The following is a 24,577-nucleotide window of genomic DNA, read 5'->3' as shown; positions in this document are numbered from 1 at the left end:
GGGTTGTATCATGGTGCCAACTCTGTTTTTATTATATGGGCATGACCTAGTCCAGCATTTTACAAAAATCCACCCATGATTCACCTAAGTTCGGAGGGACTCATGCCTGTGCCTTAACATTCGCAGATGATACAATTGTATTGTCCCAAACCCCAAAGGGGTAACAAAACCTACTTGACAAACTTAACAATTACTATAAACTAAAGGGCCTCAAGATAAACCCCTCTAAGATATGGTCATCAGACCACACAATAGCTTCAAAAACAAAATAGCGTTGAACCGAGAGCCATTGGAGTGTGTCTCAAACTTCGTATATCTGGGGGTTACCCTTGACTCAAAACTGTCATGGAAGCCACAAATAAATAAGTCTGAGACCATTTTCATGCAAAATGCTATTCCTATTGTAAAGAAACAACATTCCACTGTGTCAAAGGCTATTAATCCCGCCCTGGAAATATATAAATTTAGAGCCCAAACTGCTGCCCTTTATGGATCAGAGCTATGGGGTGGGGAAATCTTAGAGCCTTTAATTGTTTGGGAAAACAACATTTAGAGAATGTTTACGTCCCTCCCCCAAAATACCATATGATGTTGGCATAAAAAGATTTGAACATTTAGCCTTATAGAGATCCCTGTCCTACTGGTTTAAATATTTCACTACTGCGGAATTAGAAACATATAGGCAGGCCTTGTGTGAGCTACTGGAACTGGATGTTCACGTAACTTTCCCCTGGTTGGCCCATATCCGAAAATGGCACCTTGATTTAGGTCTGAGTAGGTTTTGGGTAAACCCCAGCCTGGTGAAGCTAGAATCAAAGAGCGAGATTAAGCACATTTATTGGAATTTTATCTTGCACAAAGTCACTTTGCGCATCCGGGAGACTTACTACACAATTTTTGTCTATTAAAATGACCCTGGGCTTTGAGCCATTTTTTAATAAGATTGAACCGCAACTAGCAAAGGCACTATCTTAAATTTAGATATGAGATACCTCAGATAAACTCTTTTACAGCCAAACAAAACAACAGAGTCTCGCAGTTCCAGCTGACCGCGCCGATACCGGCAAGGAACAGCGTGAACAGACTCGTTAACAGTACCTTTCTTAGTGCGGCTCACATGGAGGTGCTAGTCGATCTTGGCATCCGCCGCAGTTGCGATGCAATGTGGAAGCTGTGCACGGTGCGGTGACCTCTCGATGTGGTGTGAGCAGCGGCTCGGAGACGATCGTCCAGACGGCGTCGGTGAGACCAAGACTTGCTTTGCAGGGCGAGACGGTGCTCAATGCGGTGCTGGGAGGTGGCGGTGCAGGTGAAAGAGCCGGTCGTGGCGTCCGACGCGGTTACAGTGCAAAGTGGAAGCAGTGCAGGGCGCGGTGTCCCTTCGATGCGGTGTAGGCAGCGGCTCAGTGACGATCGTGCAGACGGCGTCAGTGAGACCAAGGCTTGCGGATCAGGGCAATACAGTGCTCAATAGTTACGATGCAAGCGACAAAGCCGGGTGGCGGGAAGTGGTGCTGGCCGAGCTGGTCAGCAGTGCAGGACCAGGCGGTCATGGGTGTCGAGCCAGCGGCGATCGTATCGGTGAGACCAGGCCAGCGAAGTGAAGCGGTGCGGGTTGCGATGCCTTTTGATGCGGTGCAGGCAGCGGCTCAGTGACGATCGTGCAGACGGCGACGGTGAGACCAAGCCTTGCGGTGCAGGGTGAGCCGGTGCAGCCTGCGGTGCCTTCAGGACACAAGGCCAGCTACGGAGTCGGTGACAGAGTCGGTTGCAGTTCCCTCTTCTCTGGGGCAACTGAAACAGCGGTTCCAGGAGCGGTACCCAGACGTTGGTGAAGTCTTTGCAGTCCCTAACAGGAGGCCAGCTCGGTTTCAGGCTTTTAGAGATGCTCAGCACAAGTAGAGAAAGTTCAGTCCAGTCCTTTTACTGCCCAAGACAGAAGCAGCAGCTGCAGGCCAACCCAACAAAGCAACAACACAGCAAAGGGGCAGTACTCCTCCAGGCAGCTCTTCCAGCTCTTCTTCTTGGCAGGTTCCTTGATTCCAGCGAGTTCTAAAGTCTTGGGGTATGGGCCCCAATATTTATACTAGCAAGTCCTTTGTCCTCTGAAGGCAGAGGGACCTGGATCTAGTTCAAACCAGTTTGGGGTGCATTCTGCCAGTGTGCACCTTCTTCCTTTGTCAGTGTGGGCCAAGGTCCTCAGACGCACCACAGGAGGTAGAGCCAGCATTGTGGAAGGCAAACCCAGCCCTATTCAGATCCTGGGGCTACTCCTCCCACCCATCTATGTGTAGATGTGTCTATTCAGCCCTGTGCTGACTCACCCTGTCTCCTGGAGTCTCCCCCAGCCCCTGTCACTCACAAACTAGACAGACAATACACAAGCTAGCAGAAGCAGGCTGGATAGTTAGGTCAGAAAATATGTTGTAATCAAAAAGAGAGAGGAGAACTAGAGAGGCTAGTCCGTTTCCCCAGTTTATATGTTAGCAATCAATGAGAACTAGCTCTGGTTTAAATTGTTTGTATGTCTGCAGGTGGAGGAAAACCATTAGGTTTTATGAAGGCCCTCACCCACCAACCTAGTTGGTGGCATGCTTCATTATCGGGCCCCACCCGAGGTACCGAGTGTGCCTCAGGTGTGCTTCGACGCCAGATTACTGCGCAGCGGGTTTTTTTTGGTTCGTGAGTGTGCTCTGAGTGAGGTTTAAAATACTGTCCTGGGTGTCCCAAAGACTGTTTTAATGGTGGGCCCCAGGAAGTCAATAAAAACAAAGGCTTTCGGACGTGCACGGTAGGCTTATGGCCTCCGACGTCCTATGCGGTCAACTAGTTTCAGCCAGGCCTTTTCTTCTACTGGCTTTCGCCAGGACCTTATATGTGTAGGGTGTTACAGGGTGTGGTGTGTTCCCATAGTGAGTTGGTCAGGGTTTCTTCTAGGACCTTGAGGGTGTCGTCTTGGGGCAGGCTTGTGTACAGGCTTTCAATGTCCAGTCCCACTAGTAACTGGGTTGTGGGATTAAAATCCAGGTCTTGAAGGAGGGACAGGAGATGTTTGGTGTCCTTGATGTAAGTGGTTGCAGCCTGTACTAGAGAGTTAAGAAAAAAGTCACAGAGCCTTGAGAGGGGCTCTAGGAATGAGTCGCAGCCCGAGACAATCGGTCGTCCCGGGGGTGGTCTCGTTTCCTTGAGTACTGTGTAAAAGTACGGTATCCGGGCTTGTGTGTTGCAGAGGAAGGTAGCCTCCTATTTGGAGATGTAGTTGTTGTTTGCCGCTGAGGTCACCAGGTTGGTGATTGCTAGCTTGAGTTGATTGGAAGGGTCGCCGTCGAGGCGTCTGTAATTGCGGTTGTCATCGAGGAGTCTCTGGCACTCTGCTCGGTAAGCCTGGGTGTCCTGTATCACAATCCCTCCGCCTTTGTCGGCAGGTTTGATGGTAATGTTGTCATTGTCTCTGAGGGTTTTCAGTGCTGCCCGTTCTTCTTTAGATAGGTTGTTGTAAGTCTCTGTTTGATTGGTTTTCTCTACTTCATTGTAGACGGCCTGCTCGAAGGCAATGATTTCTACAGGTATACTGGAAGGTGGGGGCATGAATGTTGATTTGGGTCGTAGACCAGTCTCATTGGTTTCCCTTGTGTCATTATTGGTGTCTTGTCCTTCAAAAAAGGCGCAGAGCTTCAGCTTCCGGAAGAACTCGGGTAGTTCGGTATGTAGGAGGAATTTGTTAACTCTGTTGGTGGGGACAAAGGAAAGGCCGTTATTAAGTACTTTTTCTTCTGTAGCGGTTAAGTCTAAGGAGGACAGGTTGAAGACCAGGGAAGGTGTGTTTAATTCCCTAGTTAGCGGCTGGTGCCCGGTTGTTCCTCCTTGCCCTTGTTGCGGGTGTTGGCTCTGACCAGTCCATCTTCCTCTGTCCAGTGTACATGGGGTGTCTGTTGTGCATTTCTCCTGCGGCCTCTTGTTCGGCCGCCCTGCCCTAAAAAAGGTGGTCTGTAGGGTTGGCCATAGACGTTCTGGGGTGCTTGGTGGTACAAGGGTGGCCATCCAAAGTATGGGTTCTGTTGTGGGTGGTTGAACGCTGGGGGTCCATAGGCCTGGTTGGGCTGTGGTTGTCCTCCCCATGGTTGCTGCCAGCGACGGCCCGGCCTCTTTTTCTTTGTTGTTTTACAGATCCTGAGCTGGAGTCTCTGGACATTGAGGTGTTGTCCCCCGATGAATCTGAGCCTCTGTCTTGTCTTAGTGGGGCAACATAGTCATCCGCTGCGTAAGGGTAGGTTTTTGAGTAATTGAATTTCTTTAAATCTTTGTCAAATTTTGCTATCTTAGCTTGGGTCAAGTACTCTTTGTACTCATTCAGTTCTTTATTGGATTCTTCCAGTTTCTTTTTGAAGGAGGTTATTGTAGTTTTGAAATGTGATTCGGTGGCCTGTATCTCAATGATCATTGCGTCCGAGAGGCGTTTGGCGGTTTTGATTATGAGGACCAGCCAGTCTCTTGTGCAGTGTCGAGCTATCTGGGCCCAGTCCTTCCTGAATGTGGCATCATCTAGGAAGATCCTTGGTGCGTTGGTGACTAGCAGGCCTTTAGGTGCGCTGTTTGTTTGTAGGTATTGGTTTAGGATCAATCCATGTAGAATGGTCCTGATCTTGTTTCTTTTCTTTTCTGTGAGTGCTTCCCAGTCGGTGGTTTGAGCTATGGTCTGGGTGATGTTGATGTCCAGTGTGAATGGGGGATCGGCGAGGAGTTCGCTGATCTCAGTTTCAGAGAACGTGAGGCCCGGGTTTTCGGCTATGTTCTAGACAGTCTCTCACAGCTGCGCGCTGCTGAGGATATGTTGCAATCAAAAAGAGAGAGGAGAACTAGAGAGGCTAGTCCTTTTCCCCAGTTTACTGTGCACGTTCGAAAGCCTTTGTTTTTATTGACTGCCTGGGGCCCACCATTAAAACAGTCTTAGGGACACCCAGGACAGTATTTTAAACCTCACTCAGAGCACACTCACAGCACCCTCACGAGCCAAATAAAATCTGCTCCGCAGTAATCTGGCGTCGAAGCACACCTGAGGCACACTCGGTACCTCCGGTGGGGCCCGGTAATGAAGCATGCCACCAACTAGGTTGGTGGGTGAGGGCCTTCATAAAACCTAATGGTTTTCCTCCACCTGCAGACGTACAAACAATTTAAACCAGAGCTAGTTCTCATTGATTGCTAACATATAAACTAGGTCAGAAAATACCCACTTTCTAAAAGTGGTATTTTGAAACACAGAATGTTAAAACCAACTTCCCTAAAATATGCATTTTATCATTCTGAGTTCAGGCATACTAAACTCGAATTTCTAACATGTTCTCTGAGTCAGTTAGGATTATAGAATGTTATAATCAAACTGCCCACTCTGGACTATGGGGAACAGGTAGCCTTGCAATAGTGAAAAACTACGTAGGCTGTAATTCACCATCAGGACATGCCACACACACGAGGGCATGTCCTACCTTTCACATACAATGCACCCTGCCCACGAGGGTTCCTTGGCCTACCATAGGGGGACTCACATGTAGAAAACGGAAGGTTTAAAGACTTGCAAGTGTGTGCACTTGCCAAGTCGAGATGACAGCCCCAGGCCGCGCACATGCTCTGCAATGGCAGGCCAGAGTTACACTTTACAGGCTGTTTTCGTGGGTGGCCCAATCCAGTGCTGCAGCCCACTAACATCATTTGATTTATAGGCCCTGGCACTCGCAGTGCACTTCATTAGGGACTGACACATAAATCAAATAGGCCAATCATGGAAACACCAATCCATTACACATTTTATACAGGAGCACTTGCACTTTACCACTGGACAGCAGTGAGGAAAGTGCGCAGAATAATTACACCAGCAAAAACAGAGTCACAACCGTGAGTTCAGAAAGCAAAAAGTCAGGGGAAACATGCAAAAGATGCCAAGTCTAACAATTAGGAATTACATAGAGATGCTGAGAATACTAAGATCAGATAGCTCACATTTCATTGTATTTGACGTTAGTAGATTTTTATTGTCTTCCAGCTACCTAAGGAAAAAGAGAAGGCAAAAACCTTAATTTAAACATATTAGACCTATGCTTTACCGCTTGACTTTTAATACATACTATAGATTATCTTGTTCCGTTCAATTCAGATGAAGGCAAACTAGCAAGAATGCATTCCATTGCTGCTTAGTTAATGTTTTAATTATTTTTTTTTTTCACAACCAATTTTATTGAGCAAAAGAGTATCAAGAATGTGGCATCTTCACACACCAAGATCCCCACATCAGTATCAATGTAATGGTGACATACATAGTATTCCATGAAGCAAGTGTCAATGAAGCTCAGCTTTAAAAATGCCCTAACAACCCATCCCAACCCCAACTACACCCCCACCCGTACCCAACATCCCCCCCCCCCCCGCCACACATGTACAGAAGCAACACAAAGACGATTCACATAGAGGAAGCAGGTATAATGCAACCAGGGTTTTGCCATTTGGGCCAGAAGAGTCACTGCGATCAAATGTCCTCCTCCTGCTCCGCCGGGGGTTCCAAGGACAGGCCACGGTAGTCGGCCCACCGCTTCCAGATCTTGAAGTGTTTGCGTGGGCAGCCCCGCGCCTCAAAGACCGGTTTTTCAAGACCCATAAAGTAGTCCAGCCCAGCCTTCCACGCAGACAGGGGGGGGGCCCTCACAGATTTCCAGGCCCGAGCCAAGTCACGCTTAGCAACCACCAGGCCCAGGAGCAACAGGTGACGCTTATATATGTTGCCCCCAACCCCTTCCATGATGTGCAGCAGGCCTAGCCGGTGGGTTCGAGGAAGATCCCAGCCCAGGACCTCAGCCAGGCAACTCCATACGCCCCTCCAGAATCCAGCCAGGCGACCACACGACCACACCGTATGCAACAGGGAGCCAGGCACTTCCCCACAGCGCAGGCACTCCGATGACGCAATCAAACCAGCCTTCCACAGTCGTTCACGTGTATAATAGGCACGATGCAGGTATTTGAATTGTATCAGGCGGAGCCGAACCGCAATAGCGGTGCCGCGCGGGGACTCCAGCGCCTCCCTCCAATCGTCCTCATCCAAGGCGCCCACGTCTATCTCCCACGCCTCCCGAAGGGAGCTGAGTGGATGAGCAGTGAGTAATAAGGGACTGATAGATCCTAGATACTTTCTTGTCTCCCAAGTCTCCCATAAACACTTTCGCCTCAATCGGGCTGAACTCCGGCAGGGAGTCGAGGCCGGCAATGCTCGGGGCGAGGGCATGCCTCAGCTGTAGGTAACGGAAGAACTGGGACTGAGGCATCTGGAACTCCACACGGAGTTCCTCAAAGGACTTGAGGGTGGCACCTGACACGACCTGGCCCAGTTGTGTAATTCCAATAGCCTCCCAACCCTCGAACCCGGCCAGGGCCGCCAGTTCCGGGAGCAAACCGTTGTGCCACAGCGGCGTTTCAGCCGTTAATTTGCCCCACCAACCCATGCGGCGCAGAGACTGCCGCCACACTGCAAAGACCACTTTAGTTACCGACGGCAACCCACTGCGTATGCGGGCCGAATAAAGAATGGTGTGGAGCGTACGATCACCCATGAGATGTCTCTCCAGGGCATAGGCCGGGTCACTCCTATCCCCGTACCACCAGTCATTGAGGACAAGTAGATGTGACGCCTGGTAGTAGGAGAGGAGGTCGGACGTGGCCAAACCACCACAGTAAGTGGACAGAAAGCACGTCCTCAGGGCCAGTTTTAATTATTTTTAGCATTATTTTAACTCATTTTATTGTCGGTAGGGGTTAACTGAGTATGCACTTGCACTTTATACTCACAATATATTAAGTTGATCAATGCGTTATAGCACCATGCCAAATGGAAATCTTAACTTGTACAATTTTGTTGCACCTTATTCCTTAGTGAAAATTGCACCTAAGGTCTGGACCTGATGAGATATTTAGTGAAATGATTTTAAAGATTTCTTTGAAATACTTTTATGATTCTTTGAATCGAATAAAGTGACTTGATGATGATTTAAAATTGAAGACTATAAACAAGTGATACAAACCAGCCGTTCCACAGGGAAACAGCAAAGAACAGTGTGTAGCACTCATCTGTTTTACATACACACTCTCTGGCATGGAGTGTTGAGTTTGGTTTATAGCTTAGGATCCAGTGTAATTGCAGCATAGAAGCCGATTATCACCAAGTAAAAAAAAGGAAGATAGAGCCGGAAGACCTTAGTTAATTATGAACTTCATCACTGAATCACAGCATAGCAAGAAAGTTATCACCAAACTTTGGTGTATGATAAAATCTGATGGAAATTTCAGCTAAAGGAATGATTGGAGAATACCCAATAAGTACAAATGGAAAAAACCTGCTCTTTGAAAGATAAAGTGATAGACAGTTATTTTGGCATGCCATCAAATCAATCGTGGTTATCTTAATCAACATGTTTTATGCCATTCAGGAAATGCAAGGTATATATGAACTGTGCAGAGAAATCTTTTTACAGTGTACTGTATCAAAATAAAGAAATCCCCATAAAAACATAAATTACTTGTACAATAAAATATACTATATATATATATTGTTGAATGTCAATACGATACTGGATGTGAAGAAACACATTCTAGAATACAAATGCACATTACAAGTTGAGATTTTTCATATCGTGTCGCCCATCACTTCCATCGAGAACAGAAGTGTAATTTCCTAGTAATCATGGCGGAAAGTTTCCATACTCCAGCAGTTTCAACTTTAAAACAAAAAAAACCATGATCCCTTCAGTTCAGGGGCCATCTGTAATCCACCAATCAGCAGATCCTATGGGCTACAAGGGTGTGTTGTTGCCAAGACCATTCCTCTTTCTTGACTGCGAACCTGGATACTGATGTCTATTACTCCGTCTTGAAATCGTCAGAGCCTAGAAAAAATGAAATGTAAACTAATGAATCAATTCTCCACAACTGCGTGACAACCCTCGGTCACAACAAGCACTAGATACCACAGCAATTAGATAAAACACCAAGGAACAGATGAGGCATGGGGCCCCCCAGCAGAAATCAACTCAAAGATACATACTTATACCTTACGTTGAAGAACGAAAAGAGCCTTGACCAATTTGTCTCCCTATGGGAGGGGTTTGGTCTCGTGAAGCCTCAGGAGGGAATAATCCTCGCCTCCGCTTCCTTAATAGAATTGAAACTTTCTGTCATGATTACTAGGACATTTTTCATTCTATGTCAGGACCAGAAGCGAGGATTGTGCTTGTTCAAAGCTTGTCAACCACCAATGATGCCATATTCACGACTGGTTTAAAGTAGAATCCTTTAAACATAGAGTCCGAAGACCAGTCTGCGGCCTTTAGGATGTCTTCCAGTCTGGCGCCCAGTGAAAAAGCTTTTGAGGCCATAGCACCTCTCACTGAATGTGCGCTGAATTGCGAGGTGTCTATCCACGCTTCGTGCATCACCATCTGATCCAACGGGCTATGGTTGGTGGCGAAACCGCTTCTGTAAGAAAGGCTTCCGTAAGATAATCAACAATTGACGGGGTGAGTCTCTTCCGTCATGCTTTTGTATTCCTTTAGACATCGAACTACACACAACTTCGGGTATTTATCGAACGCTGGGTAGGAGACCAGCCTCGAGTCCGAATTTGTCCTGCGCATAATGTAAAAAGTGACCCCTTTGGGGTGAAAACTCTTCTGGTAATGTCCAGTGCCCTGACATCAGACACTCGATAGCACAATATCAAGCGTAAAAGCTTATTCAGCTAGGTCGTAAGCTCTTTGCGCTATAGATACCTATTGGGTTGCCAAGACTGAAAAAGGCGTAATACCTTATTAACGACCCATAGCGAAGAATACCGAGGTTCCTGGGAGCGTGAAAGACGGCTCCCCCGCAATAATTTGCAGATCAGAGGGTGTTCACCAACGGGGGCTCCCGAAACCGGAGGTGGCCTGCAGAGATTGCTGATCTGTTGGAGTTGATCGTCCGATATGCCAGCCCTTGCGACCCAGGGAGACCAAGAAATTCATAATGGCTACCACTTCGTACCCCATGGGATCCTGGTCATTCCGAAGACACCAACCAACCCATCTGGTCCATGCTGACTTATAGCGCTTGTTGATGCTATCGGCCCAAGCCGCTCCCAGTACTGCCTGAGCTTCTGCCTATAGGCCTGAGATCCCCCAGCGACTGCCAAAATCCGCCAAGCCACTAAGGGTATCCGTCCCTGTTGGATTAGAGGGTGTGGACTGCCCTGAGTATCTCTCAGGAGAAAAGGATTTTGGGGTCAAAGGATTGTAGATTCCCAAAAAAGTTCCAGTAGAACTGGAAACCACACTTAAGACCGCCAATACAGGATGATCAAAACCACCCTCGAACTTGCGTCGTGAGCCTCATGATAATGGCAAACAGGGGTAAAGCATACCCGCTCTCCTTGGACCAGTTCTGAAGGAAAGCGTCCATTGCCGATGCCAGAGGGTCCTGCCTCCAACTGAAAAACCGCAGAAGTTGGTGATGCAGTCTGGACGCAAACAAGTGTACCAAAAACGGGCCCCACGTATTGTGAAGCTTCTGTAAAAATGGCGGATGTAGTTGCCAAAGGCTCGTGTCCTCCCAACTCCTGGAGCACCAGTCTGCTATTACGTTGGAGGCTCCTGGAAGGTATTCTGCTGTCGCTGAGATGTTGTGGGAGAGACAGAACGTCCAGAAGTCCTTGGCCAGGTCTGAAAAGGCATAGGATTTTGTCCCTCCAAGATGATTGATGTATCAGACCACCGAAACATTGTCCATCTTTAGGAGCACTGTGCAAAACGCCTTCTCCTTCGTCCAACATTGAATTGCGAAAGACCCTGCCTTCAGATCAAGGCAATTGATGTGGAGTTGACTCTCATTGGCTGACCACTTTCCTCCGTTAAAGGAGTCCATGCACCGGGCACCCCAGCCTGACTTGCTAGCGTCTGACTTGATAACCAAATCCGGTTCGCAACCAAAGATGGCTCTGCCATTCCAGGCATCCAAATGGTCCAGCCACCATCTCATTTCTATGCAAACTTCTTCCGTCAGGGGAACCTGATCGGAGTATTGTTGACCCCTGCAGATGTGGTTGGCTTTCAGGCGTTGTAATGCTCTTTAATGGAGCGGCCCCGAAAAAATCACCTGGATCAAGGAGGCTAGGAGTCCCACCAATCGTGCGATCTGTCACAATGAGGTTGAGGAACGGGCCAGGAACTTTCTCAACTCCCTACGGAGCGTTGTCATTTTCTGAGTCTGAAGACTCAAAGTGCGGGACACGGAGTCCACCACGAAACCTAGGAAGGTCATCTGTTTGGAGGGCATCAGGACAGACTTCTTGGAATTGAATATAAAAACCAGGACTCTGGAGGAGATCTACGCTTACTTGCTATTGCTGGGAGAGGCGTTGGAGCATTGATCCAACAGCAGAATGTTGTCCAGATAAAAGATTAGGAAAAAGCCTTTTGCTCATAACGTTTTCACCACTGGCTTGAGCACCTTGGTGAAACATCAGGCTGCCAAAGACAGCCCGAAAGGGAGCGGGGCAAACTCGAACACCTGGTCTCTCCACAGAAACTGCAGGAAACGGCGATGTGGTGGAAAAATGGGGACCACTAAGTACGGATATTTTAAGTCGAGTCTGACCATCCAATCGTCTGGCTGAAGGAGATCCCGGAGCAAGTGTATGCCTTCCATTTTGAAGTAGTGATAAATCAGCCATTGATTGAACTCTTTTAAGTTTAGGACCGGATGCTGTCCCCTATCTGTCTTGTCGATCAGATAGACATTGCTGTGGAAACCCCTGGGATGAAGATAAGAGGGTACCACCGCTCCGTTTTGCAGCAGATCCACCACCTCTTGATCTATGAGGTCTGCTTGATCCTGTGCAAAAACCAGCGGCCGAAGGCTAGTCTCCTGCACAGGAGAACCGAAGAACACTATGTGGAAACCCTGAATGGTCTGAAGCACCCGCATCTGAAGTGTGTCAATTGTGTGCGAAAACCGCCAATCTGCCCCCTACCCTGTGATGCGGGAGAGAAAAAAGGCTCAACTGAATTAGGCCGGATTGGCCTCTGGGCACTCCTCTGCGGCCACGGCCCCTGTATCCACGTCGAGACTGGAAAAAATCCTGGCGACCCGGGTCCAGGAACTTCTTGCTGGTGCCTTGTTGAGAGCCTTGTGTTTAGAAACGGCCGGTCTAACTCCCACTACCGCGACCGGCCCCGAAAAAAACTCTGGGGTGGAAGACCTTTTTTATTGAGGATTGTGCCTTGTCTAACAAAGTGAACGTTGAACAAAACTTGGTGAGCTCCTTGATGAACAGGTCACCGAAAAGACCACCCTCTGCCACGGCACCAGCCTCAGACGAGGAGAGGTCTCTCAACTTGGGGTCAACTTTTAAGAGGATGGAGCGCCTCCTTTCTGTAGAAAGGGCGCAATTAGCATTGCCTAGGAATACAAGTGCTCTCTGGGCCCAGTTCGAAACCCTTTCTGGGGAAGTGGAGTCCCTGCTAACTTAGCCTCTTCCACCAACTCCAGGACTTTAGTGAAGAGACCTGCGTTATCCAAGAGCTTGTCCTGACATGACTTCCAGGGCCTATCAATCCTTTTCTTTGGATCGCGGATGTGCTTTTGGAGGAAGATTGCCATCCTAGGGTCAGCCTTGGGTGCGGACACTCCGCCCTGAGGCAAGCCCGAATCTCTTTATCGAGGGGCTTATGCAAGCGTCCGGCTACGAACGCCGCAACCTTAGGTGAGGGGGTCCTCTCGGAAGAACAGGGACCAACATGTCTGACTCAACATCTTTGGCTGCGTCCGGACCAGGGGACTGTACTGGGCGCCAAGGTCTAGATGGGCCTGCCTCGTCCGCGGATGTGTCCGCCGACTCCTCCTGTTTGAAAAAGGGCTCTGGGACCTCAGGGAAAGAACTTTGAGGGCCCCGTTCTGGCCTGGCCACAAATGCTTTTTTAAGGCGCTCAAACGTGCCAAGATCCATGCCTGATGCTCTTTTGTGCTTCGGGGGCGCAGAGTTTGACATTTGTAGGCAAATTGCATAATGCGCCGGTCAAAAGGACCCATTGCATCTGAGACTTCCTGGTGGATGGAGGCATTCACGGCGTCGCAGAACTCATCATCTAAGGGGAGTACCTGAATGGATTCCTCCTCCGTGTCCTCCTCCTTGCTCATTGTACTGTATGCCCAGGGAACTGGGAAAAGAACCCTTAAATGCTCTAAGCGCTAGTGATGGAGCACCCTTAGGGGGGAACAAGGTTTTGGCGTGCACTAAGACAGTGCTTTGGGCACCTCAACATTTGCTATCTTTGGGGCCTATCTGGCCTGAAGGGGCGACTCACACTGCTATCTAAAAGGGTATTGATCTGCACTGGGCCCGCCCCTCTGCAGCGCTCCCCGCAGCGAGCACAGAACTGCCTGGAAAAGTAGACGAAAATCGTTTCTGACCCGCTGCCTGCGGATGTCAGGGGGAGACTGGCACAGTACAGACCGTGAGAGCAGGCGTCAGGGCTTCCAGAAGCTGTGAGGTGGTGCTGTGGCGGTGAGGGTTGTTATGCGTGTCTCGATGGTTACGTCTCCTCAGAAGCGCGATGTGAATCAACGAGACAGGCACGCGCCGCCTCACACGTGCACCACGCTGTCACCTCAAGCAGGGCCACGAGTGGACCCAGGAGCTCCCGCGTCCCCGAACCGACAACACAGAGAACGAGAAAAAAAGAAAAGCAACGGCTACGCAAATATTCACGTGTCAAAACCTGGACAATAAAATCGGAAAACAAGCATGTTCGCGCACAGCGTGTAGCAAAACTCTATCTCAGGATTACAACGTGAAGCAAAAACACTATCTCAGTAATACCAACACAATATTAAGAATCCTGTATTATCAAAAAGCAATAAAACCAAATATAGAGCCCCCATGCCCTGACAAGCAAGTGAAACACTTATCTCTGCTGGAGAGCAGGAAAAGAAAGAGGAATGGTCTTGGAAACAACACGTCCTTGTAGCCCATAGGATCTGCTGATTGGTGGACTACAGATGACCCCTGAACTGAAGGGATCATGGGATTTGTAGTTTTTTGTGTTAAAGTTGAACCTGCTGGAGTATTGAAATAAAGAAAGTTGAGCATACTCCTCGCCTCCGGTCCTGACATAGAATCCTAATCTTTTGAGGCACTATGGCACTGGCATTCAAATTTTAGAGGAGGCAACAGAGAACTCAAACTTCGCAAGAACATATGTAATTTAGAAGCAAAGCATCCAACAGGTTTGAATCTGGGAGATGTACATCTATATAAATCTAATTACAATGTCAGTCATTTGTCCTGAATGAGAAGTCATCTTGGTCACACCTATCAAAAAGACATTTTTCACTTTAGACTGATAACCCTTTGAATTTTCTAGTTGTCTGGATTGTATGTTTTTTTAGATGTTGCATTTGCATGGTGAAATTAGCAAAAGATTATCCTGGTTACCTTAATATATACAGGTAGAACTTGATAGCCTTTATTTCAACTTTACAGGACGCTTTGTTTATAGCATTGACACCTAATACCGAAATAAAAATTATTTGCTCGATCAGTATACACAGTAACGGATGTCCAATATGGAATAGTATAAATATATGGTATTTTATTGTGCCTGGGGTCAAAAGCATGCTATGAATGTTTAACAGATGCCTCGATCTAATAAAGATAGTAAGAAGGGGTGCTATAGTTAGGTGGACTAAAGGTTTTCTCATGAAACACAAACAGGAACGGCAACAAAAAAAAGTATAGGGGTGGTTGTGGAAGCCATATGCTGTCAAGATTGTGACCTAGTAGTGCTACAAGAAACACACTTGATGGAGATGGACTGCAAATTCTTTGATGGGGAAATGAATGTAATTGGTTCACGAAGGCTTCACACAAGGCTCTCAGTGGTTAATGATCGTAGTTGGAAAGAAATCAGCCCCCCTTGAATAAAATAAAAAAGGGTAGTCCCAAATGGATGTTACCAGGGGGATCCATGCCAAATGGTGTAGGAGAACTCTTTCTGTATTTAATGTATATACTCCTCCGTGATGACAGGCAGGGATCCTAGATAAGATTGACCTAACCCTTACGTATTATGGAAGGGGATTTTAATGATGTGATTTCACCAGTACTTAGAGAGGTGAGTGAAAAGTATAACAGCATCCCAGACTAACACTCCACTAGCACAGTCCACCAGGGCTCTAGATCTGACTGACATGTGGGGACTGAAGCACAATATGGAACAGCAGCACTGATACCTATCAGGAGCTTATGGAAAACGTTCACGACTTGGCAATCTGCTCATGCCAACGGTTGAGATACCCCTAATAAGAGATGATGAGTGTTAAGGAAAAGAACAATGGAGCCAGGAACACCTGAAAGCTAGATGTTTTGAAACTAAAAGATCACAAACTCATGGCAGGGATCTCGGTTGAAGAAATCACATATTTCCAGGAAAAATGGAATTCCCAGGGATCTTTTGGGAGGCATGTGAAGCAGAACTCCGAGATAAGGCACAACATTTGAACAGTCAGACACATAAATATGGATTGAAAACCAAAAGTGATTTCTCTTGAAGGGAGATTACTACGACTCGAAAAGAGCAGGAGTAATACCTGTCCAGGCTGAGAACGGGAAAGAAAAAGCCTAAAAAGTTGTTGGGGGAATGCATATGCACAAATGTACAAAGTAATGCATGCAACTAGGCTTTTCTGTGAGAATATTGTGTGAAATTGCTGGTAGTCAGAAATGTACTACAAACACAGCCGTACGCTAGGAGAAATGTATTTTCTTTTCTTTGTGTGTCAATGGTGCGCACTATCTCTGGCATAATGTGCAAGATTCTGCGAAAGTCTGAAGTCATTGCTTATGGTAGGCAAAGAGTGAAGAAAATATTAGTAGCACAAGCTTACTAGGACCTTTATGGGAGCCATGTAGGTGATCATCAGAGTGATGCTCCCTTGAAACTGACAAGATCTCTTAGTTGAAAAGTGTCGGTTATCTGGAAAATGGAGGATTTAAATGGGGCTATAGATATAGCATCATTCTTTTTTCTTTGATTGAAACATTGAAAGATGCTCACCCCGCTTTTTTGTGCACTCAGCCATCTTATATAGATTTTTCCTCCATATATTATTTCCAATTTCTGAATTATTTCAAGCTAAGCCTTAGTTTGTTTAAACCCCATCATTTTTTAGGCTTTATTTGCTTACCAGGGAATGAAGCATAAAACTGAAATCCCTTCCTGTAAAATCTAAATTTGTTGGCCTCCTCTTATACAGAATAGCTTTTAAATGATTCATGTTTCAATACCTTCATTACAAGGTTTGTTGGGAAAAAGTGATGCTGTAATAGTGTACCCGGAAGTACCAGTTCTGTGTAGAATGGTATAATTTGGCGGCTTAATCTGAGATGGTTTCGGCAGCAGGGTAGGTCACGAGAGGAGCGTTTATTGAACGCTGGACACAAATTGGTGTCCTTTACGACCGCCGGACACTGCTGAAGTAAACCTTAGATAACAGTTGTGGGTATTTACCTGAACACGTGGTAGGTAGTTTTGCTCTTGCCACGTTGTGTAGATAGCGTTCTCCTGACACACAGGGCACGAAACATGCTGACCGACTGAGAGTAGGGCGTACTTAGCTAGATACATAGCCTCTAGTTTTTTGCCACTCTCACATTTTTAATCAGGCAGTTTACCTTCTTGAATAAAAAACTGTTGGGACTAACCAACCTGTTTTAACTCACTCCTTACACATCTACACATACTAGGCCCCTTACCCCCACTGCACCCAACAGCAGGAACAAAAGATCCCAGCTATAGAGTCCCGTACTGGGTGCCCGTCGGATATTGCAGCACCGACCTGCCAAGGGGCAGGCTCATATGATGACGCATGACACCTAGCTCACTAGGCGTGTGAGAGCCCTAGTTCCGAAAGGGGAAACCCCCCCCTTATTCTTTAATATTGTGGGAAAATCTTGTTCCCCCTGTTTGATCCCACCAGTATCTTGCTGTCTGTTCACTTTGACTTAGAGGAACTTCATACCCTTCTTGCTTAGTGTACTCGTTGGGCGTGTATGCTGGACCTCTCTAAACTTGCCCCTCTGTCCCTCCTCTTGGACACACAGCCTAAGAATCAATACCAAATTTATGAAATACTGAATATCCTGAAATAAAATGCATCAAGTAATTCTCCCCTAAAACCATGCCTTTAAGAAAGTGCGACAAGCATGCTCATTACAGACCTATATGAAACTCTACCGAACAGCTGGATCTATCCCTTTAATACCAATGTAATGTTTTCTACATTGGCAAGATAGATTGTTCGAATGATGTTTGTTGTTGGTGGATACTTTAATTGTAGCTTTGTTGCATAATTTTAAATTCAACATGTTAAGAAATCCAGGGAGTCCTCTAGTAAAGTGTACACATCTCAGTTCAGTTGTTTCTTATTGTGTGTTTCATTTCAGAAAAGTAAGCACTTGGGAAGGGTGTCATCCACTATAAAAGAAAGCCTGTTTGTAAATTATAATTAAATATCCGAAAACTCTAGTGCCTTATTGGAATGTTCAAGCTGTCACAGATGAAGTAAACAAGCCACAGTGTAATCTCAATGTTCTAACACTTATCCATGTGCTTTGAATGCCATCAGTCGTAACCCTTCATTTTCCATAAATGTAACGATTAACCCTGCTAACCTGGCCTCCCATTCTTCCTTACTACTTTACCTCTCCCTTTCTCGTAGTCGATGCATCTACCAGTCATAAGGTTGAGCGCTCAGCTCTTGCTAAAAAGCGATTCACATTGCAGGGTCTTTCCAACCGCCGGCTTCCGTCCGCAGGTAAAAACCACGCATGCAGCATCCGTTGTGTTGCCGTTTCCCTTGGAGTTCCTTCCTTGTCATCCAGTGATCACCTTTGGACATCTCAGCTCCACACCCATTCACACTTCAAGAATGCCCATTTCTCATCATGCATTATCAGTACACCCACTGTTTACCACCAGCATACTGAATTGTTTTTATTTAGTAGTTAACTTAGATATTAACAAAAGAAAGAAAAGCCTTCTGAATGTAGTTGTGTTTTTTTAACCCCCGGTTTTTACTTTTTTCTAGTAATAAATAGACTACTGTGTATTACTTTTCCCGTACTATTTTACTTTCCAGGTCAATTAGTTTAGTGTTGGTTCAAGTGACATAGTTGTTGTCATAAGAACATATATACATGCAAAGAACTGGTGAAAGTCTGGTAGAATAGCAACTGAATAACAGATACATATTAAGAAAACAACAAATTCTTATTACATCACATACTTATTCAGTGTGAACGTTTCATATTGGAGAAGATGACTTATGGAGGCATTAATATACCTGTTTTTCTTTCATTTCTCTTTATTAATTTACACATGGGGAATTTGGATGCATGTATGTGAATGAACGTAGACCAGGCAAGCATCAATGGCACAAACTTCTCTATCATGAGATCTTCTTTAATATTCATGAATACTGTAGTCCATCCCATGAACAGAATCTCAATACATTCTTAAAACAGAACAAGAGAGAATTCTACAACCTAACCAAACCGATGACCCCCATATAGATGAATTTCACTTTTGAGTTTTTTCTTTTAAATCAAATCTATTCGTATATATGTATATTTTTTCATTATAAAATTTAAAATGGGTTTTAAACACATACAGCAGGGCCAACTGCTCCTGTTATCTCGTCCCCTTGTTTTAGAGGGAAGAAATGAAACTGAAATATACTCCTACACCTGCAGCCTAACACTGAAAAATCTGTGCTGGCACTTGAAGTAGGTCCGTGGATCACCAGTGTCCCAGCAGAAAGCACAGTGAGCCCCTTAGTTATTTTTATGAACGCTTGTGGAAGATTCTAAACAATAGTGCTTTTCGCAGAAATATTCGATCGAGCCAGTTTTTGATGTTTCGTATGACCCAAAACACATTAGTAAGTAAGTTAAAGTTTATAAAGCGCTCGATTGCCGAGGCGTGTTGGCGCTAAGATAGCAGAGATATAGGAAAGCCCAGGAAGAAAAGGTTGTTACTTAGCGGGGAAGAGCCAAGTTTTCAGACAGGCTCGAAAGTGTGTGTGGACCGATAGGGATCTGATATTAAGTGGCAACTTGTTCCGCAGTTTGGGAGCTAATTGAGGGAGACTTCTGCCACCCCATTTTGTCTTCTTGACTCTTAACCAGTGCTTGCTTTACTGACCTCACGGAGCGACCCGGAGTGTACCATTGGAATGATTTGAGATATTCTGTGGGTCCTTCGCCATGTAAGGTGTTATAAACTAAACAAAGCGCCTTGAATTCAGTACGCTCCTTGACAGGGGGCCAATGAAGTTCTCTAATGGCACCAGATATATGACTATATTTAGGAAGGTTCAGTAGAGTCCAGGCAGCGGTTGTTATTTTACAAAAACTGGTGACGGTTAGCTTTTTCTTTCATTAAGTTGTCTGCTTGTCTCTTCCCCTTTAGTACTTGCTTTCTGACAGGAATTTGGCAGATCGAGAGTCAGTAGGGTATCTTTGCTGATTAGGTTAATTTTTCATATTCATTTTCACTGTATGAAATAAGATGCTTCTTCTCTACTTGTGTAATTTGAAAAAGGTCTATAACTAGTATACATAACATATAAACGAATAGTGATATTAGAACCCACTATATATAAATGATCCTAGACCACTTTGTTGTACTTTTATTCAAAATTTATTATATTTGTTTGATTTTATAAAGAGTATATACTTTTTTTTTGAAAAATTGAGTTTTTTTAGAGAATGACTGATAAATAGTATTAAAGAAACCTTTTATACATTACTAAATCAAAAATAGTTCATCATTGAAGGTGCAAAAACATACATATGACGAGACATAAAATTAAACATAAGGAAGATGAATGAACATGATGTAGGCAAAGCGGTAGATACACACTACGCGCGTTTCGACTCGTTAGCCTTCATCAGGTGACCCGTCTTTGACTCTATCATTAAGACACAAAGAATATTCATATAAACATACAATACATCACATAATATAAATGTATATAGTGGGCACATCTATGTAACTTGGTGATCTTTGAATCTTCTTTATCGAAATAACATACATATACATTTCATCTTTATATTATTTACCATTAAAATTTCTTTTTATAGTGTACATGTCCTAACATTTCATAGTCTCAAAATAAGCCACATCAGATAGATTGAACATTTCATTTCATAGAGGTCATGCGTTCACAGCTTGTTCCCTGGATGTAGATTATATATTAGAGTCACTTAATATGTCTCACACACTATAACAGGCATATACCTAAACATGCTCTTGCCATGTGATATAGAGAGAGCCAGGATATATAGCATCAAGCATTTCAGATACATATATACTACAGAAATTATTCGGTGACAGTGGTAATAGATTAGGGGTAGGGGGCATAGCAAAAAACATCATGGGGATTGGGACACATAATCATCCTGATATAAGGCCTTTTAGGAACATTTGATGTGACATAAGGAAGAACAGGTATGTACTGGTACTAATAAAAACAGCTTAAGATGAGTAGAAAGCTGAGGGTAGGGGGCATAGCAAAAAAACATCATAGAGATTGGAACACATAATCATCCTGTTATAAGGCCTTTTAGAAACACTTAATGTGACATTAAAGGAAGAGCCGGTATATACTGGTACTTACAAAAAACAGCTTAAGATGAGTAGAAAGCTGGTCAGGAATTCTGGCTAGTTGTATGTTCAATCTCGTAGACCTAGCATAATGGTAGGGGAAGTGCTGATACAGAATTGGTATATGAACATGTGATTTCCTAAATTGGTAAAGGAAAAGAAAAAAGACCTAATGGGTATATATGTAAAATTAAGGTATAGTCTAGCCAATGGCTCTAGTGGTATAAGAGGTCAATGTACCTTGAATGTATGTTGATCGCGACGTAAAATATTTCATTAATTCTGGAAGTGGATATGATGCTAGTAATAAAACACTTCAAATATCTTGGCGTTGTAGATATTGGCTCTAAAAGTATAAGGAGCATTGTATTAGAAATCGAAAACTAGACATTCTATCAGATAGACAAAAACAGAGTGATGAAGTCCAGAGCAAGTACCTTAAGATATGGGCATCTAGAAGAAAAGCCAGATCGATTTTCATGTGGAAATAATAAGATGATTCTAAAAACGCAAAGAGAAGTAGATAAACAGTTATTACTGCATACTGTCTAAGTAAGATTGACGATATAGGGCTCTACAGATGGTATGACTATATTTAGGAAGGTTCAGTAGAGTCCAAGCAGCGGTTGTTATTTTACAAAAACTGGTGACGGTTAGCTTTTTCTTTCATTAAGTTGTCTGCTTGTCTCTTCCCCTTTAGTACTTGCTTTCTGACAGGAATTTGGCAGATCGAGAGTCAGTAGGGTATCTTTGCTGATTAGGTTAATTTTTCATATTCATTTTCACTGTATGAAATAAGATGCTTCTTCTCTACTTGTGTGCAGAATCAAAAGATAAAGGGCCACATGTATCAACATTTGAAATAGCGATTACCTAATAGCGATTTTCAGTAAATAGCAATTAGGTAATCGCTATTCCTAATGTATGAAACTCCAAGAGTTTCATTTAGCGATTCCTAGGGTGTCGCAAATCGACATACCTCATTAATATTAATGACGTAGGTCACAATTTGCTTTCCCCTAGGAATCGCTAAAACCACAGGGATGGTGGCCTTCTAGAGTCAGCAGACCACCATGTCTGTGATTGCTTTTCAATAAATCAATCATTTCTTTTTAAATGAAGCCTATTTTCCTTAAAGGAAAACAAGTTGCGTTTAAAAGAAAAAAAATCATGTTTTTAGAGCAGGCAGTGGGCCGTGGGCCTACTGCCTGCTCTTAAACAAGCATATGCAATGCAATAGGTCTCGCATTTACGTGGGTTTTTTAAATGCAACACTTATTTTATTACAAATACTAGTTTGTCAAAATGCCCATGCTGCGCTTTAACTTTAATACCCGCCGCACCCCTTTCTTTAGACAAGCCGTGTCTAAAGAAAGGGGCGTGGCCGCCATTAAAGTGAAAGCGCGGTATGGGGCGCTTTTACAAAAAGAAGCCTTTGTTGGTCAAGTTGTAAAAGCGCCCCATAGGGCACTTTCACTTTAATGGCGACCACACCCCTTAGACTCTGCTTGTTTAAGGAAAGGAGCGCAGCAGACATTAAAGTGTAAGTTCAATGGGGCAATTATAAACAAAATTAAATAGTTTAAAAAACAGGCAGCAGCCTTTGGCGCGGCAAGTAAAACAAAGGCACGGCCGTCACTATCAGCGTGCCGTGGTGTGCTATGTAAGAAAATAATAAAGCTGTTGGAAGAGAGCGTGTCCTGCGTGCAACAGCAGGCGTGCAAAAACTTTTAAACAAAATTGTGCTCAGAGGCTGTAATTGTAGCCTACCGAGCAACAACACGTGTAAAAGGGAGTGTCCTCATGGTAGGTTACAAAGTAATTTTACTAAACCATGAGGGAGAGAAAGGGTCTTTCACCAATCAAGGTGGGGTAGGGACTCCTGATCCCCTTGTATCAATGTTAACCAACAAAATAAGGAGTAAACTCTTGAGGTAGAAGGCTACCTCTGGTAGGGAGGACAGCGAGGTGTGTTATTCGCAACCCGTGATAGGACAACCTTTGTCCTTAAAAAGGTTGTCCTATCACGATTGCGAATAACGGTATTTTGTTGGTTAATAAAGGTTACAAATGAAGACAAGGCGGTTCTAATGACTGTTTAACAAGCCTATTTACATATCAGAAACCAGGATTTACGAAGGACAATGGCACAATCCAATGACAAATATAGGCTGGGAGTGGGCTGGGCATCAAGTGCACAGGGCTGTTTAGTCACGCTGGGTAAAGAGTTCTTAGCAGCTGCACTGTGGTGAATAATAGGTACATGAGGTGCAGGAGGATTTCCAATAAATCTTCTTTATTCACAGTACAACAAGCCCACAATCCGGCACGTCCTGACCGCTTGAATCCCAACAGTGCACTGAACGCTGTAACCGGACCCATTCTGACATTCGTATTGCAAGTGGAGAGGAAGTTTAGATAATACCAAAATCAAAAGAATACAGCGTATTCAATATACACAGCTCGCTCAACATATTAAAAGCGTGTTACACATTTCGAACAATGCAAAGCACCCACATCTCCCATCCAGATGCTGGTCATATTGCCTCTTGTGGTCTGGAGACAGGCGCTCTACTAAGAGAAAGAGGACACAGGTGAACAGCATCATTAGAAAGGACTACTGCATCTTGGGGTGTTTTTTTAGTAGAGGACTCAGAGACCAAAAAAGATGAGGAAACAATAAAAACAATACAGAAAGGATCAGAATATATATATATATATATATATATATATATATATATATATATATATATATATATATATATCCAAAGTCCGCTCAAGAACGCTGACAGCGGCCCCTCTGGAAGTGGCACCAATGCCGGCCGAGCACGCCGGTAATGTAATTATTTCAAAGTTCCAAGATAATAGGTGCTGTCAGTCCGCAAAATAACACAACACCGCTAAAGTCTCCAAGGGTGTTTATTTAAACTAACAACATGTTTCGGCTGCGGACAGCCTTGATCACGTTAGTTTGAAAACGAGCAATTTCCGGTAAATAATACCAAGGTCCATGACCATAGAAACAGGACTTTGTAACATACATGGTAAATGTAAGGTGGCTCGATTGTAACAGACATATTTACATTGGTAATGTAATTACTGTCAAGCGTTGTCCAAAACAAATTTAGAACGATATAAAATAAATTCTTGCATATCGAAACAACTTGTTGCAAATAAAGAAATTCATGCTTTCCTGTTTTTGTGCACCCTCCTGTTAACTGCACAGAAGATTAGTGCACCATTAATCACATTGGCCCCAATATTGCCACATATAACCGGGGCATCCACCGCCAAGATTGTAGTCAAACGGCAACTCAGAACTACACGTTACTACGGCAACCAGGCGTGAGAGACAATACATCATGAAAGCTGAATCGCAGCCCAGCAACTGTGTGCATTGCCTGGAAAAGGAATGTCAAATACTGCGAGGATGTACACCATCACAGACTATGTATGTAAAAATCATATGCAACTATGAACCAACATGCAGCAAGCAATACATTTATACAAGTTAATTAAATGCAGTTGGTGCATATTGACCTCAGGTCCTAACCACAGTAAATGCAAATACATTAGTAAGCAGAAATGAGCCAGCATACAGCAAGAAATGAAAATGCACACGTTTGTTTTGTGCACTTGGTACATGATAACCATGAATCTATGTCGGTAAAATACCTATGGGCAACGTGGCGGGAAACCAATGTTGTCACATATGCTGTAAAAGTCAAATACCACAGCGCACACAAAGGAACATTCCAAAGGGAATTCAAGGTACCAAGTCCAAGGTGTAAGGTTGCCCCCCACAATGGGGCCTACCTTGCCGGAAACTGCCTAGA

The 24,577-nt window shown here is 44.6% G+C and overlaps 1 protein-coding gene across 1 annotated transcript in view; it reads left to right on the top strand.

Annotated features, from left to right (window-relative positions):
• The window catches only part of LOC147683962 (guanine nucleotide exchange factor DBS-like), a 1,615,891-nt gene that overhangs the window by 1,505,669 nt on the left and 85,645 nt on the right, over nt 1-24,577 (top strand). Inside the window, exon 27 of the mRNA XM_086942584.1 lies at nt 17,794-17,889. Within this exon, the coding sequence (XP_086798710.1) occupies nt 17,794-17,889 (96 nt within the window). The remainder of the gene's footprint in view (nt 1-17,793; nt 17,890-24,577) is intronic.

The sequence above is a fragment of the Lissotriton vulgaris genome, chromosome 11 (assembly GCF_964263255.1).
Source record: "Lissotriton vulgaris chromosome 11, aLisVul1.2, whole genome shotgun sequence".
Lineage (NCBI taxonomy): Eukaryota > Metazoa > Chordata > Amphibia > Caudata > Salamandridae > Lissotriton > Lissotriton vulgaris.
The sequence above is the reverse complement of the archived record's forward strand: the minus strand, read 5'-3'. Positions and strand labels throughout refer to the sequence as shown.